This window comes from Rhinolophus ferrumequinum, chromosome 7, assembly GCF_004115265.2.
Source record: "Rhinolophus ferrumequinum isolate MPI-CBG mRhiFer1 chromosome 7, mRhiFer1_v1.p, whole genome shotgun sequence".
NCBI classification, from domain to species: Eukaryota; Metazoa; Chordata; class Mammalia; order Chiroptera; family Rhinolophidae; genus Rhinolophus; species Rhinolophus ferrumequinum.
In genome coordinates, this window is record NC_046290.1 from 28,410,936 (window position 1) to 28,432,138 (window position 21,203).

General features: G+C 36.8%; 1 protein-coding gene across 1 annotated transcript in view; it reads left to right on the forward strand.

The window, feature by feature from the left end:
* Window positions 1–3,111: 3,111 nt before the first annotated feature.
* The window catches only part of CCDC152 (coiled-coil domain containing 152), a 35,854-nt gene continuing 17,762 nt past the window's right edge, over window positions 3,112–21,203 (forward strand). The window contains exons 1-4 of the mRNA XM_033110441.1: window positions 3,112–3,143; window positions 11,018–11,106; window positions 12,846–12,951; window positions 16,957–17,025. Of these exons, the coding sequence (XP_032966332.1) occupies window positions 11,020–11,106; window positions 12,846–12,951; window positions 16,957–17,025 (262 nt within the window). The 5' untranslated portion in view covers window positions 3,112–3,143; window positions 11,018–11,019. The remainder of the gene's footprint in view (window positions 3,144–11,017; window positions 11,107–12,845; window positions 12,952–16,956; window positions 17,026–21,203) is intronic.

Below are 21,203 nucleotides of genomic sequence, written 5' to 3' on the forward strand. Positions count from 1 at the left end.
CTGGATTTTCTCCAATATTCTTTTACAATCTAGGTCCAGTCATAAAATCTTTCGATCCCATCTCCCCCTAAAATTGGCTAGAAGATACTTTGCCAGTGTTCAGCCAGTCTTTGAGCTATAGCCAATCAAATACGTTCTTTCATGTTCAAATTCCACTCTCCAGATGGGGAAGGAAGGATGGGAGTGAGTCCAACCAACATAGTTCCATAGAGTCATAGACTTGGTGCACAGGGTATCTTTTACCTAATTACTGCAAGTAATGCTGAGAGCCAGGGAACCGCAGAACTGGGACTGAAGTTGCCGTTGAAGCAAGATAATATGGCTCAGAAGCAGATATCGAAATATGGGAATCAGAAAGACAGAAATTCAAGCAGGGAGAAGTGTGTCAGGAGAAGAAAAAGGCAACCCTGGCATTTGTCTATTGCCCACAGCTAACTTTGATGTACCCTTCAGGTCTCACTTTCATCTTATATGCTCAGAAAGTTTCCTTGAACACTATAACTAAAGCAACTCCCATTCACTTTTTAAAACAATATTATGGATTTGTGCTTCTTTCTTTGCACTTATTATAATTTTTATTTAGCTGTCATTTACTTGTTTATTAACTATATCCCTCTCTAAATTTTAAATCCTCTGGGGTCAGGAACCATGTCTGTTTATTCCTAGTGTTCTCACAGTTCCCAGAACATGGTCAGTGCTCAAGTATTTCTTGAAAAAATAGATGAGTAGTTGCTGGTGATCTTAAAAGACAATGCTATGAGCCTATCACGCCAAAGCAGAAGGAGAGTATCTTATTTGTCTTGCTCTTCTTGGTGTTTAGACCCTCAGTAGCTGGTATCTTGCAAGCACTTAACAAATATTTTAGAATGAATTAATAAATGAGGTATTGTAAAACTTAAACACCAATATGTAGTTCATCTTAAAATCCTTACATACATAAATTAGTAGCTTCTGATTTTTTTCAGTTGTGTACATGCACGTGCACTTATTTTCTAAATCAAGGTGTATTTTAATGGATTCTAAGATTACTTTCTTCATACAACTGTAAAAGACATTCCTTTTTTAAAGATGAAATCATGGGGAACTCATATGGTTTCTCATTGACAGACATTTTTAACTTACCAGGAATTGGGGGGAAAAAATTGCTAACATCTATAAACTGAAAGAAGCTTGTGACTCATTTCAAACTAGAAAAATCAAGCTCAATTTTCCTGATTTATTTCTGGTGTGTTGGTTCATTTCTATATATTCTGACTATGCTAAGCACTACATACAGCGGGTGCCAAAAAATGTGTACACATTTTAAGAAAGGAAAACTGTATTAAAATTGTAATACTCAATATATACCAATAACAAAAGATTAATACAAGTCATGTTTGACTTCTGCAATTACAAGAGGTGCTCAAAGTGGTTACCATCAGCGTCCAGACACCTGATTACGCAAACTACTGCTTGAGCAACATTGACCCAAGTGTCCACTTGTATACATTTTTTATCACCCCCATATATTAGAGCTTTCTTCCCCCAAGGAGCTGACAATACAACCCAAGAGAAATCAATTCAAACAGTCCTAACAAATGCCACAAGAGGCCGGCATGGTCCCAAGTGTAATAGAAGCAGAAAGCAACGCAAGGTAGATTACTGCTGATTGACGATTAGTGGATGCCTCATGGAGAAGGTAGCATTTCAGGTGGGTCTTATAATGGGCTTGTTGCAGTAACTATTATGATATGAGTGACGTGGAACATTTTATATATGCTAATTGGATAGAATCAGCAATTCAAAAGGCCACTTTCAATATCCCTACGTGTTGCTACTAATATCAAGGAAAGCTTACTTGGATAGCCAGAAGTTTCAAGCTTCAACTCTTGAAAGAACTTTAAAAATTAAAATAATAATAATAATAACAATAATAATATTATGTGTGTGTGAATTTTGTGAAATTAATAAGGTAAATGGCATGACAGAATGATATTTTTAAACATTTTAATGACTAATGTTTTATCATAAGACCAGTTTACAATTCTAAAATTTTAGCTTTGTTATCTAGTCCACTTCTCTTATTTTAAAAGTGAAGAAAAGGACTTGGAAAGAATAATCAACCTTCCCAATTTTACTAGCTGGTTAGCACAAGAGAGGGGACTCCACCCCACATTTCCCACTTTGATCTAGTTCTCTTACCACCGTGCTATACTACCTTTCAAATAGTAAAGTATGGATTATCCTATTACAATGTACATTTTTCTGCTTGCCAAATTTTGGATTTCATAGAAAAACCAAATTAATAAAAATAAATCTCCCAACTCCTACTCAAAAAAAAAAAAAAAGTAGATATGGCAAAGTTGGGAGTGGATACACTTTCAAACTGTTATTGAACAATATTTTTAAATTATAGTAATTAATACTTTTTTAACACTTATTTTACACCAGGAACTGCATGAAGCAGTTTTAAAATGCATCATTTCGTTTAATCATCACAACAGCTCTACAGGTAGGCATTATTATTAATGTCTATTTTACAGGTAAAGAAGCTGAGGCAAGTAGAATTAAGAATTTGCCCTGGATCACCCAGTGGTAAAGTTGGGGCTTGAATCCACACACAGCCCATACCTTTAACCACTAAGTTACCAAGACAAGACTGTTAGATGGGACATGGTATCCATTAACTGACTCTGGACTACACAGACTACATTATGTACTTTCGTCTCCATCACCTACCTACTCCTCACTGACCCACCCACCCTGGCCTCTAGGACTTTATAAGCCTACTTATAAGCTACTCAGATAAATAAGGATTGTTGTTGATTGAATGGTGCTGACTCACTAAACAAAACTTAAACCAATATGTTTTATTCTTTGGTTGGGGAAATAGTTATTGATCTGGCAGTCACTAGGTGTTGAGTCATGTTCTAGAAATAATATGAAAATATCAAAACAAAAAAAACCTAGATAGTGAGCAGAGCCAGGGCTGTGGAACTAAGGCTGGAGGTGGGACACTAGGCCAGGGCACAGGTGGGGCCAGGAGAAGGGCGGGCCCATTGTTGGGGGAACTTGCCACCGGAAGAGGGGAAGGCAATCAGGGGCGGACCAGGCACCAGGAGGACGTGACTGGGGAGACCGTAGGGAACCGTGAGGAACAGCAGGTAACACTCCGGACCCTTTTTCCGCGCATTCGAAATTCCCATTTTTGCCGTGAATATTCTTTTCTCCACACCCCCTCACAGTCTCCTGGGTCGGAACAGGGTTTTTCCCAGCCACTTCTCTCATGCCTGTGGTGCTCATCTTGCATTTGAGGTGAGCTCCTAATGACACCGGAATGCTGTTGGAGGGAGCCAGGAGCCCCACTTTCAGGACTGATAGTGAATTCATGGAGGGCAGTGTGGAGGGGGAAAGAAGAGGTAATCCGAGCCTGTCCTCAGGGCGCTGAGGGCGGGCTGAGGGTCGAGGAGAAAGCCCAAAGAAAGAAATGGGCTGTCACCCACCTGTGGGGATAGTCGAAGCTGAGCTGTGAAGGTCACAAGTCAGTCTCTGCTTCTTACCAAAGAATTTGACAAGCACTGAATAACCGGCTTGTCATCAAGTTCACTGGGCGAGACCGTATCCACTGAAGCAATCTTGACCTAGGAAATTGGAGGGGGGGCAATGAAGATACCTAGAAATGAGTTAGATGGCTTGGCCAGTGGGACAAAAGGATAGCATGCAGTAACAGCCAGCAAATATTAATGACGGTTTTACAAGGAAAAACACTCCAAAGGTCTCATTAGGGGAAAGCAACTGGAAGAAAATTAAGCTCAAATTAAAATGAAGTTAGTTCAGGAGCCACGTTCTGAGACAAAACCCTAGTAAAACCTTTTTTTATTGAAACCAAAAAGGAAGAAAAAGGAGGGCGGGTTTTGCATTAACTACTTTAGATTATCTTATAGTTCTACTAAACAATAACAGTATATCAAATAGTGATGGTTTTTAATTTTACCCCACAAGGAATTTTGCTATATTTATTATGGGATGCTATTACAATTATTCTCCTGCCTTAAGGATCAAGTTTTAATTATTTAAGGGATTTTATATAGAGTTTTACTTGTGTATGTTAATATTTCGATAAACTGAAAATGTGCAGCTAAAATTCTCTCAGATTTAAAAACCACTAATAGTTGTTAAAGTAATGTAATAAAAAAGAAGGAAATGGGATTTCTTTATGAAGTAACAAATTGTCAAGCAATGGTGCACCTCATTTTAAACAGTGATATGACCCCCCCAAAAAATTACTTTGAGTAATTACTTTGGGAATTTTACTTACCTTTTACTTTGGACTAGTTGCCACTGCCACTTTCACACGTCATGCAGTGTCACATGCTCTTTTCTCAACTAGAATACCTAAATTTCAAATTCATATTTTCTCCTTCCCCTTTGCTAGTTAAAAGTCTAAAGACAAGGGCCTCATACATTTATATTGTATTAATCCTGATTCTTCTAGAAACTCTCCCACCCTCAAATATAAATGCTGGCTGCTTTGCAAAAGTCAGTTTCTCCATCCTTGCTCGATTTCTTTCTTTCTTTTTTTTTTTTTTTAGGAATTGCAAATAACTTTTATTTTTATTAAAATATGCAATAAGATGTAATTAAATCTTTAAAAAGTCTGAAAACCTTCAGATCTACTTACTTTTTTCTCATTTTATTTTATTCTTTTAGTATTTTTATTAAAATATAGCTAACATACAACATTAGATTAGTTTCAGGGGTGCACCACAGTTATTCAACATTTATATACCTAAAGAAGTGATCACCATAAGTCCAGCAACCATCTGACACCATACTATGCTATCACAATATTTTTTACTATATTCCCTATGCTGTACATTACATCTGCATGACTTATTTATTTTATACCTGGAGATTTGAATCTCTTATTCCCCTTCATCTTTTCCCCCTTCTTTAATTTTTCAATTACAGTTGACATTCAATATTATTTTATATTAATTTCAGGTGTACAGCATAGTAGTTAGACATTTATTTAACTTAAGAAATGATCCCCCTGACTAGTCTTGTACTCACCTACACTATACATAATTATTACCACATGATTGACTATATTCCCTGTGCTTTGCTTGATATCCCCATGACTATTTTGTAACTACCAATTTCTATTTTTCAATCGCTTCACCTTTTTCACCCAGCCCCCAACTCCCTCTCATCTATCACTCCAACAAATCTAGTACCCATCTGACACCATAAGTAGTCACTACAATATTATTGACTATATTCCTTATGCTATACCCTATAGCTCCATAACTACTGTGTAACAACCAATTTGCACTTCTTAATCTCTTCCCCTTTTTCACTCATTCCCATCAAAATGTTCTTTGTATCTATGAGTTTCTCTCTGTTTTGTTTGCTTATTTTGTTCTTTAAATTCCACATGTAAGCGATATCTCATTTGCATCTGTCTTTGTCTGACACTCCTCTCAGCACAATTTCCTCCGGGTCCACCCGTGTCACTTCAGACGAAAAGAACCCATTCCCTTCCATGGCTGAGCAATATTCCTTTGTATATATACATACCACCTCCTCTTTATCCACTCATCCATTGATAGACACCCAAACTGCCTCTACATCTTGGCTGTAGTAAACAATGCTGTAATGAACATATGGATGCACACATCCCCTGGAAGTGGCATTTGGGTTTCTTCAGATAAATACCCTGAAGTGGGATTACTGGGTCCTTCTTTATCTCTTGTTATAGCCTTTGTTTTAAAGTCTATTTTGCCTGGTATAAGTATTGCTACCCTAGCTTTTTTTTGTTTTTTTTTTTTCATTTCCATTTTTGTGAAATATCTTTTTCCATCCCTTTACACTCCATCTGTGTATGTCTTTCAATCTGAAGTGAGTCTCTTGGAGGCAGCATATGTAAGGGTCTTGTTTTCTTATCCATTCATTCCTCTATGTCTTTTGAGTGGAACATTTAATCCATTTACACTGAAAATAATTGTTGATAGATATGTAACTATTGCCATTTTATTATTCACAATTTTGATCATTGTATTTTTCTGTCTTAAAAAGTCCCTCTAACATTCCTTGTAATACTGGTTTGGTGATGAACTAACTCCTTTAGCTTTTCCTTGTCTGGGAAGCTTTTACTGTCTGTCCTTCGATTCTAAATGATAGCTTTACTGGGTAGAGTAATCTTGGTTGTAGGTCCTTGCTTTTCATCACATTGACTATTTTGTGCCAATCCCTTCTGGCTGGCAAAGTTTCTGTTGAGAAATCAGCTGACAATCTTATGGGAGCTCCCTTATACGTTACTAGTTGCCTTTTTCTTGCTGCTTTTAGGATTCTCTTTTTGGCTTTAACCTTTGCCATTCTAACTAGGTTGGTGCAAATGTAATTGCAGTTTAAAAGGTTAAAAATAATTTCTTATTTTTAATAAGAAATTAAAAATTTCTTAGGGGGGATCATTTCTTAAGTCATTTCTTAAATTAGCTGTGATTACTTTTGCACCAACCTAATATACTGTGTCTTGGTGTGGGCCTGTTTGGGTTCATCTTGTTTGGGACTCTCTGTACTTCCTGCACTTGTATGTCTCTTTCCTTTGTCAGGTTAGGAAAGTTTTCAGTGATTATTTCTTCATATAGGTTCTCAATCCCTTGCTTTCTCTCTTCTCCTTCTGATACCCTATGATGCAAATGTTGTTATGCTTGATATTGTCCCAGAGGTCTCTTAAACTATCCTAATTTTTTTGGATTCTTTTTTTCTTTTTGCTGTTCCAATTGGGTGTTTTCTGCTACCTTGTCTTCCAAATTGTTTTGTTTGTTTTTTTTTCATTTTTTTAACTTTTCAATTACAGTTGACATTTAATGTTATTTTATATTAGTTTCAGCATAGTGGTTAGACATTTACATAATTTACAAAGTGATACCCCAAATTAGTCTTTTCCATCTAGCACTAAACAGTTATTGCAATATTATTGACTATATTCCCTATGCTGTACTTTACATCCCCATGACTATTTAATAATTACAAATTCGTACTTCTTAATCTGTTCACCTTTTTCACCCAACCTGACAAACCCCCTCCTATCTGGCAACCATCAGTTTGTTCTCTGTATCTATGAGTCTGTTTCTTTCTTTTTTCAGTTTTATAACTGGTACTTTTTTTTTTCCTAATTTTTTTTGTTGGGGAATATTGGGAAAACAGTGTGTTTCTCTAAGTCGTTGTCCTTCAATCTAGTTGTGGAGGGCGAAGCTCAGCTCCAAGTCCAGTTGCCATTTTCAATCTTTAGTTGCAGGGGGCACAACCCATCATCCCATGCAGGAATTGAACCGGCAACCTTGTTGTTCAGAGCTCACACTCTAACCAACTGAGCCATCCAGCTACCCCTCCAGCAGCTCAGTGGCAGCTCGCTGTCTCCAGTCTAGTTGTGGAGGGCGCAGCTCGCTGGCCCATGTGGGAATCAAACCAACAACCCTGTTGTTTAGAGCTCACGCTCTAACCAACTGAGTCATCCAGCCGCCCCAGGTCTGTTTCTATTTTGTTTGTTTATCTTGTACTTTAGATTCCACACATAAGATCATATGATATGTCTTTCTTAGTCTGACTTATTCCACTTAGCATAGTACCCTCTAGGTCCATCCATGTTTTCACAAATAGTAAGATTTCATTCTTTTTATGGCAAACTAATATTCCATTGTATGAGTTCTTTATAAATTTTTAATATAAACCCCTTATCAGATGTATCATTGGTGAATATCTTCTCCCATTCAGGTTTTCTTTTCATTTTGGTGGTTTCTTTTGCTGTGCAAAAACTTTTTAGTTTGATGTAGTCCCATTTGTTTATTTTTCCTTTTGTTTCCCTTGCCTGAAGAGATATATCAGAAAAAAATTTACTAACAATGTCAGTGAGTTTACTGCTCACGTTTTCTTCTAGGAGTTTTATGAATTTGGGTATGACTTTTAAGTTTTTAATTCATTTTGGGTTTATTCTTGTATATGGTGTAAAGTGGTCCAATTTCATTCTTCTTTTTTAACACGTGTCTGCCAGTTTCCCCTACATCATTTATTGAATAGACTATCTTTACCCCATTGTGTATTCTTTCCTCCTTTGTCATAGATTAAAGGACCATATACATGTGGGTTTATTTCTGGGCTCTGTATTCTGTTTCATTGATCTATATGTCTGTTTTGCTGTCAATACCATGTGGTTTTGATTGCTATAGCTTTGTATTAGAGTTTAATATCAGATTGCACGATACTTCCAACTTTGTTCTTTCTCAAAATGGCCATGGCTATTCGGGGTCTTTTATGGTTCCATACAAATTCTAGGATGGTCCTACTTCCAGGCGGCACTGGCTTGGGAATCCTTGTTCTAATATCTAGGGCTCTTCTCCTTGTTCTATCTTGATGATCACGTTTGGTTTAGTAATACAATACCCTATTGTGACAAGGTGGTTGTAATTTTCCAGCATTACATCTCTGTGTAGTATCTTCTGAGTAGGATCAAACAGATACTACTCTTCCTGGGTGAAGTCCACACATACATCTTGGAATGATACTTGTTCCTGTGATGGTACATTCTTTTTCTGAGATTGGTTCATTTTCCACTCTTAGGGGAGGAGGGAGTGCCGCAGCTCCTTCACCAGGGATTGTTTTCCTCCCAGGAGCTGGAGGCCAGTGAAGGATGAGCCGGGAGGAGGAGGAGGAGGAGCCCAAATTGTTGATTCTATCCTCTGCTTCATCTAGTCTGCTGGTGATTCCTTCAAGTGCATTCTTCATTTCAGTTATTGTATTCTTCACTTCTGGCTGGTTCTTTTTTTATGGTTTCTATGTCCTTTTTTAGCCTTGCTATCTTTTTTTGAAGTTCTCACTGAGTTCCTTGAGCATCCTTGTAACCATTGTTTTGAACTCTGTATCTGGTAGGTTGCTTGCCTCCATTTTGTTTAGTTCTTTTTCTGAAGTTTTCTCTTGTTCTTTCATTTGGGATACATTTCTTGGTTTCCTCATTTTGGCTGCCTCTCCTTTTGTTTCTATGTAATAGGTAGATCTGCTATGTCCCCCAGTCTTCGCTAGGTGGCCTTATATAGCACGTGCCCTGTGGGGCCCAGTCGTACAGTCTCCCTCATCACCTGCACCGGGTGCTGCAAGAGTGTCCCTTGTGTGGGTTGTGTGTGCCCTCCTGTTATAGTTTAGCCTTGGTTGCTATTGGCACATCAGTGGGTGGGATTTACCCTCAGGCTGATTGGCTGTGGGGTTTTGCCACATCCATAGCTTACAGGCTACTGTGTGTGGGGCTTACCCCACTGTGTGGGATTCACCCCAGCAGGCTCTGGTGTCTGTTGAAACCATCCTTTAGATATGCCACTTGTGGGGCTAATTGGGCAGTGCTCTGCTGTGGTCTGAAGCCAACCTCCAAGTATGTTGGTTCTAGAGCCTCTTGCAAGGGCTCTGGTACAGGCCCAGATCACCCACTGCCTGTGACCAGCCAAGGACAACCTGGTAAGAGCTATAAGGTGATCCTCAGTTGTTCGCTGCTTGTGCTAACCCTTGAGGCATGTTGGAGAGGCCATGTTGCAAACAGAATGTCTGCTACCAGTACCAGGCCTGGGGGAGTTCCACAAAATGCCAGGACATCCTGAGGCCTGCTGCCACCTGCCAGCTTGCATAAGTTTCAGCCACTGATAAAGCCTCGTGCAGTATGCAAATTGGGTGAAGCAGGGTCTGAGGAAGTCACTAGAGTGGGAAGAGTTGTGTTCACCAAGTTAATATAAATTCTAGTTTGCCAGTGCTGAGCCTGAAGCTACTCAGCAAAAGTCTCAGCACACTGAGGCCAGTCACTGCTCTCCTTGGGTCTGCCGGACTCTGATAGTTTTCTAAGAAAGAGGGCAATGCAGGCAGGGCTGATTGCTCTTGGAGAAAGTGCCTCTGGTGTTGGGGGAGTTGGATAGGGCAGAGTCCCAGTGAGTCAGCAGGGCAGAGCTTCAGATCTCATCAGACCAATCAGATTCAGATTTAGCCGTAAGTACGGGGGAGGGCTCAACACAGGAAAGATGGTCCAGCTACACAGGAGCAGGACCCCACTCAGGGAAAATGCTGACTATCCTCTAGCCCTCGGTCTGAAGCCAAATACTTAGTCTGCCCCCCCTGTGTCTCCGACACCTCTCAAGTTACTGTCCCTCCTCTGGAGCCCAAGGTGAGTGCCTGGGAGTGAGAGAATCTGAGTGCAGGCCCATTAAGAGGACACCTGGGTTTCCTGCCACCTTCTATCCCACCCAGATGGCCTTTCCTCAGTATGAGCACATGGAGAAAGAGAGCAAGATCTCTCTCTCTTCCTTTTTCTTCCTTTTTTTTTTTTCTTCTTTAATGAATGGCAGAGACAGGGCTGCAAGGCTAGTCCTTTCTTAGAGTGTATAGAAATGCCTAGTCTTCCTCTTCTCACAATGCCACCGTCCTATTGGATAAGGGCCCCACCGGTATGACCTCATTTAACCTTAATTATCTCCTGAAGACCCTATCTCCAAATACAGTCACTTTGGGGTTTGGGGTTGGGGGGCACAATTCAATCCACAGCGATAAGCACAGTAACAGGAAATACAGCAAAACAACATCTGTGGCATGGTAGTTAAACAAATATTTTAAATAGAGAATACCTTTATTTAAAGATCATTCATCAGATTTGGTAATTTTAAGTCCAGCCATACTGATGGCAAGTAGATGAGTGTTGAACAGTAGCAAAATTAGTATTTTTGTATAGTAGGGACAAATAATTTTTACATATGCACATAACATTGCACTAATTTTAGATTTGTTTAGAGAAAACTCAGCTGGGGTGGGAGTGAAGAGTAGTGGAGAAGGCTTAATGCATTTGACTGTTGTTAATAATGGTATAACAAAAATTCTCTGAGTGTAATGGAGCTTTAGGAGGTGCTCTATGAATGGAGTACAGAACTTCAGCATTTGAGTTATTACTATTATTATAGTGCTTTAGATTTTGTTTGTTTGTTTTTAACACTATTGTCTGCTACTTTAGACATGAATCAAAGCAGCGAAGGATGTATGAAAAAGATTAGCAGTGTGAATCTTGACAAACTTATAAATGACTTCTCACAGATAGAAAAGGTATGTAAATATATCAAACAGTTGTAGTATATAGTGAAAAGTGGAACAGATTTTGGCCAATGGAAGGAGCTGGGAAGAAAGAAAAATGTACCCCCAAAAAATGAGCAGGATAAAGGTAATGGAAATGTACTTTGGTAAGCCCTTTCTCATTTTAAAAATCTGTATTTAAAATATACCTGGTTTGGACTTATTTGTACTAATGCATCAAAATGTTTCTTGGGCAAGGGAACAAATAAATGATATACTTTTGCTAAACTTAGTATGAAAGTACATACTTAAGTGTCCAAGATGTCCATAAACTCAGGAATGGTTTCAAAAAATTGAAGTAGACTCAGTCCTCAATCTCTTATCATTATGACTAACTCTAAATTTTTTTTTTAGTCTTTCCAATTTTATCTGTTGCCCTTTCCTTCTCTTTTACCTAAGCAGACCTATTTGAAGTCCTCCCTCCCTAACTCTGGACAAATTACATGGTAGACAAAATCTAAAAGCATATATTAGGTTTTTTCCCCCTCCTGTGCCTCAGAGAGGACTATGAATAGCTGTTGAGAAAATGTAGATGGATAAATTAAAGATTTTTTTTGTGAAGCAGAAGTGGGAGGGGAAATAATACCTACCTCTATTTTCTCTCCTTTTCTTATCATTTTTCTCTATTTTTTTATCTGCACAGTGTAGTATTGCCATAATAAAAGAATTTTCATTATGATGGTTATTTTGAGGTAACATTATGAGCTTTTTGAAAACAATGAGCTTAGGTTTTCTTAACCAAGTGATGCTTACCAAAATAAGAGAAAAGAGAAAAAGATTTAGCACAGTAGATGGGAAAGGAATTGGAACAGTTTTCAGAGATTAATTTGGAAATATCTATCACATTCTTAAACATTTTAAATAAGAAATATTGTTCATTTTTTGATGTGGTAATGGTATTGTGATTGTATTTTTAAGAGTCTTATCTCTTAGAGATACTTATAAATGGTAATATTTATGTACAAGGTAATATAATGTCAGAAGGTTGCTTTGAGATAAATGTAGAAATGTTGACAATAGGGAAGAGGTTAGAGATACAGATCCACTTTATGATACAAGACTGGTCATGAATTGATGATTTTTAAAGGCATTTGAAGGGTGTGTGGCAGCTGTTATACTATTCACAAACATACCAAAGAGATATGTTCAACAATGTTTATTCATTGTCTACAATAGCAAAAAAAGTAGAAACAGCACAAATTTTCCTCACTAGGAGACTAGTTAATAGTTAAATAAATTGTAGAATATTCATAAATGAAATTCAATGCAGCCGTTAAAAAGAATGAGGTAGACCTATACATGCTTATATGACATTATCTCCAAGATAATAGTACTAAGTTGAACATTCAAGGTGCAGATAAGAGTATAGTATGATCCTTTCCTATAGTTGTATAATCATAAAATATTTTGGAAACATATATAAGGAATTATTAACAATAGAACGGAGGGTTGAATAGTTGGAAAGAAGGGGGTTCAAGTTATGTAGTATTTTTAATTTTCATAACTTTTCATAACTTTTAATTTTTACCATGGGACTTGTAAAATTAAAAGTAAATTAGGAAGTCGGCTTATTTAAAAATATATGTCAGGTTTAATTATTAGACATCCAGGTATTAAGTGTTTTGTATTTTTATTAGTCTTACAGACATAGGTAAAAAAAAATAAAAATAGCAGCATTGATTTGGCAATAATGTATATTGTTTCTTTTACAGAAAATGATAGAAATTAGTGGAAAGAACAATATACTGGATATTCAGTTGGAAAAAACTAACTACTTATTAAAAGGAATGCAAACAAAGGAGGTCTCACTTAAAGAAGGTTAGTTCTTTGCTGCCTGAAGAAATACTAAGTCTAATGAGAATGCTTTTTGATACAACAGGTTATTAATACTGCCCCATATATTTGTAAAATATTTTAAATTCACATAGTACTTTCCAGGCTATCATTTCATTTTACCCTTAAGATAGCCCTGAAAGACAGATAGGACTGGCATTATTACTCTACCTCAGTAATGAAGAAACATACAAGTAGACAAGAAGTTAAATAATCTGTGTAAGGCCACTCAGCTAAGATATGGCAAGTCCAAGAATCAGTCTGACACTCTCCCCTCACTTCTTTGCCACCCATGCCAAGTGTGTCACTCAGCTCCCAGTGGCCACCTTCCCAGCTGTGCCCTCAGTCTGTGCCTTCTCTGTAGCCAGGCGCCTGGCAGGGAGCCTGGGAGCCTGGGCTCCATGCAATGAGGTGCTGCTTACTAAGAAATGTGCTGTGCTCTCAGGTGTTTACTTTGGGAGGCAGGGAAACTGGTTAGTTTGGGGGCAGAGACAGTCACTTTTCCCTATACTTAATGTTTCGTGTGTATTTTATACTCATATTTGAAAAAAAATAATTGAATTCTTTTTAAAAATCCAATTCTACTTATTCTAAATCTAATTGCCGTTTTGCTGGACGATACATAGCAGAAGAAAAAGCAAGAATGACAACTTACAGAGCCAAGTATGTACTAATTCACTTAGAGAGGAAGAACAAACTGTATATATATGATTGAATTTGTTCTACAATAAAGAATGAGATCTTGATAGACCAGATAAAGAGTTTCTTTGCCAGTGCAAGATGGTAAATAATATTAATACTGAGAATATAAATTCTTTTCATTTATAGTTGTATTTAACATTTCCAACTGCTTTATGAAACAGATATTATGCCCAAATTGCTAGTTAATGGTAGAGCCTAAATTTGAGCTCAAAATAATCATTGATTTACTAAATTATATAGTATAAGAGGTAGCTTTGTATTCTGAGCTCTAGTTTTTAAGAATTGAATAGGATAGTAGTATTCTTCAAATTAAATTTCAAAGTTTAATAGAAATGATAATGCTTGCAAAGAAAATTGAAGCCATTATTCTAAAATAATGAATGGTATTCTACCTTAGGAACAATTCCTTGTTGAGCCAGTTTCCTTTGTTTAAAAAAAAAAAAAAAAAAAAAAAAATTGTGTTGGGAGAGCCACCTTGTGTTCAAATTGTGAAAATACATATTTTTGAAACATTGAGTATACTTTCAGTTTCAGGACTTTTCAATTTGCTGATTACTGACTGAGGTACCTTCAGATACCATACTTCATGAATTGCTGGATTCATCCTCTAAAAGACAACTGAGGACTCAGTTTACACTCCCTTAATTTTTCAATTGTAGGAGCTGACATAGTAACATACAAGAAGTAGGTAATGTCAAATGTAATTTAACCATCATTCTATTACTGGGAACTAGCAAAAGAGAAAATGTGAAGGATGGTAGGAACTTTGTCTGAGAGTAGGTGGGGGGAATGACAGAAGGCTGTTGGGAGAAGTGAAAAACCAAAATACTAGAGCCTTCTAACTGCATTAAGCTTTTAACTTCTGCAAAATAATTTCTACTACTGTATGTGCATACTGAGTGCAGGACTTCTCACTGAGGATGACCTTTTGCATTCTCCCTTCACAGTAGTGGTTCTTTTGTTTAGTCAGTAAATATTAATAAAAGAACTATTGAACACCTATGAAACAGTCACCATGTTAGATGCAAGGAATATCAAAATAAAAAAGATATCATCTTTACCTGAAGGAGTTCACTATCTAGCGGGGAAAAACCACAAATAACTACAATGCAATGTGATAAATGGAGAAAAGAGATATACACAAGTTGTGGGACACAAAGGAGAGAGAGAATAACATCAACAATAACAAGTTAAATATTTGTGAGTGAATTTACAAAGAATATTTTCTCATTTGGTTTTCAGAGCAGTCTTATATATAAGAATAGTCTCGTATGTGAGATAGGATGGGTATTACCCGTACTTTTATTTTGCAGAGGAAGAACATAAAGCTCAAATAGGTTAAGTAGCTTACCCAGGGTGTCATAGCTTGAAAGTAAGAAGGGGAAACTCTAATCTAGTTCCTCTGACTCCAAGTTTCGTGGTTGCCTCAGCATATCCTACAATTCCTGAGGAAGTATTGGATAAGCAGATTAAGAGCACAGGATTCTGAAAACCTGTGTTCTAGCCTATATCTTCCATGTACTAACTGTGGAATCTTTGGCAAGTAACCAGACCTCTATGGATGACTCCCTACCTTTGTAAAATCAGGATAATGATATCAACTTCTCAGCATCATTTAGAATACTAATTGGGGTAATGTTTATAATGCACTTGGTGTAATGCCTGACACAGTAAATATTCAATAAATGGTACTATTACTATACCTAGACAACTTTTTATTTGATACATATGCGGTATTTAATATTTAACCATCAAAACAGATGCCCAATTAGAATGACAGCTAGTCAGCATGTCATACTAGTGCATGCCAGCTGAAAATTGGTCATGGGCCTCTAAAACTGAAAGAAAGAGAATAAGGCTCAATATTTATTAGCTGTTAAGTTAAGCACGTAAAGGTAAAATTGCCCTTAAACCTTAAAAGTTATATTTCCTTTTTAAAATATTAAGTTATTCTTTTTTGAAGTTTTCATCATTATGTATTTAGCTAGTATAATTGTAAATTTAAGCTAGTGCAATCTGTGTTTCCTAACCTTATAGTAAAAATGTGATGGCACTATCACAAAGAGTCTCTCTCTGGTTCTGTTTTTGCCCTCTTTCCAACCTACTCAAATTACTCTGAAGAAGTTCTCCTGAGCTCCTCCTCTTGGTGTCAGTAAAGTAGTTAAAATCATACACTTCAGTGCTACATTGCTGGGGTTCACGTTCTAGCTCTGCCACTTGCTAGTTATAAGTGTGACCTTGGGTAATTTACGGAATTTCTGTGTGTCAATTTCCTCATATGTAAAGTGAGGCAAATACTAGGACCTACCTCACAGGGTTAAGAGGGCTAAATGATTTAATATTTGCAAAGCATTTAAAATAGCAATATATGTTATTATTTTCAGGCTAGAGCTCCTCCACTTACCCCTTTCTTGCTTCAGCTTACTATGATATTGCCTGTCTATAAATCAATCACTCAACAAATATTTATGGAGTACCTACCATGAACTGCAACTGCTGTATACGTTAGGGAGAAATGGTAAACAAAACAGAAAATAATCCCTGCTATCCAGGAGCTTATAGCCAAGTGGACTGCTTAAAGTTACAGAGGTTTCCACTACTGTTGCTACCCTTCAAAGGTTTAGTTATTGCTGGTGATAGCCAAGAATATACTGACAGCGTGTATGCGTGTATCAGGCCACTAATGCTTGCAATGAAGGCTCCATCTGCCATTATGACGGAAGTCATTGGCACCAAAGTTGCTGATGCCCTGTAACTCCATACATTTTTTACTCCTTTTATTGCTACTCGCTTGCCCTAGGACTCAGGCATACATACTAAGAGGACAGGTTGGAGGACGGTGAGGAAGTAAAGCAGTATCTTATCCCAAATGACACCTTCTCACCAATTCTGGCTCTCTTTCTTTGAACAAAACAATGTACCTTGACTCTCTGTCCTTGGGATGTTCTTTCATGGAAAACTCGCATGGATACACTCATAGTTCCCCAGAGAGTCCCCGCTGTGCCTTCCATGCAGGGCAGATATTGCTAAGGCACCTGCAGGGAATCCGTACTAGACTGGATTTATTGTGCCTTAGAAAACTCATTACTAAATCCTGGATTGCATTTGACTTGTCTGGGTGATTAAAAAGTAGCTATTATATAATTTACTTTGAAATACTTGGTTGCTTTATTAAGATCTCATAGTTGTCAATTAAATATTATTTTACTTTAAGTATTTCAACTTTGACAGACTAATTCCAAAATGAAAGCAAATAATCTTCAAATAAATTTATCTTTTCTATTTTAGAATGTGCTACTCTTCATAATATGATAAAGGGGCTACAACAGACCATTGAATATCAACATAATTTGAAAGGTAAGTTAGAAAAAATCAAATCTAAAAAAAAAAAATATGATGTATTTGAGCACCTTTAAAAATAGAGAGTTTTTAGATCATTGACACTAAATTCCTTTTAATCTGGTCTTGTTAGATTCATCAGCTCAGGGAAGGATTCCTTACTACTTAATAATATCTTCCTCAACTCTTAGGGAATAAGAAATGTCATGCTGAACAGAACAATTCGGTCATATTCTGACAGGGACATCAGGGTTTTACAATCTGTCATAATAATTACCCGTATATTTTCAAATGTTTAGAGGTATGTTTATTCTCAGTAGTACTCTTGGTCTTTACTAACCCCATGTTCAGTTTTGAAGGGTGGGTATTTACTAGTAATTACATAATGAATATTTTATTCAAACTCCAATGATAGTTTACCATTTGATTTTTTTATCAGAGACTAAGGCCACATTTGTGTAAATAAAGCTGGCACATTCAGCTAATCTTATTTTCGCTAGTCATGCTAACCCAACAGCCTACCATGGACAAAACAGACAAAGCAACCAAGTGTTTTATCCTGTTCTGATTCAGCTACAGGGGTTTTCCTCTACCATATTAGAGATTAAAGTAAATTGCCTTCAAGTTCCCCTCCAACGTAAAACTTACATCAAACAAGAATTTCTCATCTTAGTCTTTTCCTTTTATCATAAAGTACTTTACATATGTAAGTAAGATATAATAGTGATCTTATATGCAATTTATTTGATTTAGCATGTTATTCCTTACTGTCTTTATAATGTTCTAATTGAGATTTATCTTTTTTTAAGAATTACTATTGTTTGTTTTCTCCCATTGCTTTCCCTTAAAATATTTCCTCAAGTGTTAAAGAAACAAATATAAAAATTGTATTAGAAGACTTCACAGTTACATTGTCAAAAAGCAAGAGTAGTACAGAAAGGATTCATTTTCCATATCAATATGCCACTAAAAGCTGTTCTGGAGATTAAGAAGGATAATAGATGGGGAATCATACCATCTCCAATGCCTTTTCTTCTGGCTTATTCCTGCAGGCTTCTTTCCCATAAATATTCCCTTTACTTGGTACTAGCATTCTGGTCACTTTTTCCCAGTGTTTTGTCCCCATCCCACACCTGGCTTGGGCTTTCATTTTCCAACTTAAATGCTGATGATCAGAACAACTTTTCTCTTCTCTGTGACTAAATATAACACTTAACTGCATTTAAAGAATATGTCATTTAAAACTTAACTGCATTTAAAGAACAGTCATAATTATTTACAGTCCTATTATTAGGTTTTAAATGGTATTTCATCTAACTCTTTTCAGGATTTTGTTTAAATAAAGCATCTACCAGAAATTGAAGTTAAATATTTTGAAATTCCAAAAAGTCAATAATGAATATATTATTTTTTTGTAAAAGGATATAAAATATTGACCAGTAGTCAAGAATACCATCTTTGCAAAAATGTGGTAGTACTAATTTTTAAGTAGCTATTCCTGAAAATGGATATTCCATGGTGTCTCTCGGAAAGAAATAGTGATTCACTGATTTCATTTTTCCAAAGCTTCTATAGGCATTGGTTTGGGCAAAGTGATAGATGTGAACTACCTGTCTTTCACCTCTTTTCATCCATTTGACTGTCAAGATTGTATGGTTAATTTCCTTATTTAGGCTACAAAGTGGTTACAAATGGTTGGCTCCCCAGAAACTGTATCCTCTCTTTCTTAATAAAAACGTGATTTTTTTTCCGACATTCATTCTTCATCCAACCACATACCTCAGGGGAAGCTAATCATACCTTAGCTCCAATGGGAGGTTTCTGGAATAATCTCCCGTGCTCCCAAAACTAAAGATGGACTGTATTCTTCTGGCTGTTGATAAGTCTGCATGTATGCTAGAATTTATTGCAGACTTCTTGCTTCCAGCCTGAAAATTATGACAGCATCGAGGATAGCAGAAAGAAGACACTAGACAGACATGGTGTCCTGATAATATTACTGATAATATTGCTAACAATGTAATAGTTAGACATTTACTCTTAAGCCTAGAGGATAACTCATTCACTTGGTGAATGAGTTATCCTCTAGGCTTAAGTTTCTTCAGCTACTGTAAGAGAAATGATACCTCCCTTTACTCCCATCCATCAATCTTTTCAGTAGGGGTATATGGGCTGTGTAAAAGATGATCCATTGAGATGCAGAAAGAAAACATTGGAATTTCTATTTATCTAAAAACCAAGACAAATAGTATGACGAATATTTAATAATGGAATTTATTCCTTACTCTCTCTGTGTGTCAGTTATGCATCATTTATGATACACAAGATTTCTCTTCTCCCGAGGAGAATGAGAGTTCTAAAACTGAACTGCTGCATCTTTATTTTTTTCTTGAGTCTCAGTGCACTGATATGTGGTACAGTTTACACGTGCCTGGGTTTATATATTAGCTACTTACAATCAAACAAATCCTTTCAAAATGGACAAGCAGCTTTAAGAAATAAAACACAGATTAACAATCATACTAATAATACAAGTACAAGTCAACAATAAGGAAGTAGCAGAGCTGTCACTTCTACCCCAGTACAAGTTCTTCATCAGACACATTAAAAGGTTAAAAATGAAAATCTATCATAGCTGATGAAATGGTGACCACGTAACTGCTTTTGGGAGAAAATTAATCTATAGCAAGATTTTCAAATGGGTTATTAGAAATGATTCCATCAATAGAAGTGAGAACCCAGAAAAAAAACCACATAAATATGGACAGATAATTTTTGACAAAGAAGCTAAAAACATACAATGGAGGAAAGACAGCCTCTTCAATAATGGTGCTAGGAGAATTGGATAGCCATGTGCAAAAGAATGAAACTGGACTGCTATCTGTCACCATGTAACAAACAAAATTAATTCAAAATGGATCAAAGACTTAAGCATAAGACCTGACACAATAAACTGCATAGAAGAAAACATAGGTACTAAACTTATGGACCTTGGGTTCAAAGAGCATTTTATGAATTTGACTCCAAAGGCAATGGAAGTAAAAGCTAAAATAAACGAATGGGACTATATGAAACTTAAAAGCTTCTGCACAGCAAAAGAAACCATCAAAATAAAGAGGCAACCAACTGAATGGGAGAAGATTTTTGCAGACAGTGCCTCCGATAAGGGGCTAATATCCAAAATATACAAGGAACTCATGAAACTCAACAACAAAAAACCAAACAACCCAATTGAAAAATGGGCAGAGGACTTGAAGAGACATTTCTCCAAAGAGGACATACAAATGGCAAATAGACATATGAAAAAATGCTCAACATCACTAATCATCAGAGAAATGCAAATAAAAACCACGATGAGATATCACCTCACCCCAGTCAGAACGGCTATCATCAACAAGACAAATAGTAACAAGTGTTGGAGAGACTGTGGAGAAAAAGGAACCCTCATACACTGTTGGTGGGAATGCAGACTGGTGCAGCCGTTATGGAAGGCAGTGTGGAGGTTCCTCAAAAAATTACGAATAGAATTACCATATGACCCAGGAATCCCTCCTCTGGGTATCTAACCAAAAAATCTGAAAACATTTATACATAAAGACACATGTGCTCCAATGTTCATTGCAGCTTTGTTTACGGTGGCCAAGACATGGAAACAACCAAAATGTCCTTCAATAGATGAATGGATAAAGAAGTTGTGGTATATATACACAATGGAATACTATTCAGCAGTAAGAAAAGATGATATAGGACCATTTGTGACAACATGGATGGATCTTGAGAGTATAATGCTAAGCGAAATAAGTCAGACAGAAAAAGCAGAGAACCATATGATTTCACTGATATGTGGTATATAAACCAAAAACAACAAAAGGACAAGACAAACAAATGAGAAATAAAAACTCATAGACACAGACAATAGTTTAGTGGTTACCAGAGGGTAAGGGGTGTGGGGGGTGGGAGATGAGGGTAAGGGGGATCAAATATATGGTGATGGAAGGAGAACTGACTCTGGGTGGTGAACACACAATGGGATATATAGATGATGTAATACAGAATTGTACACCTGAAATCTATGTAATTTCACTAACAATTGTCACCCCAATAAATTAAAAAAAAAAATCCCACTGTAAAAAAAAAAAAATGATTCCATCATTAAGTGATCTGAGAGATGAAAACATGTCAACTTTCTCACTTGC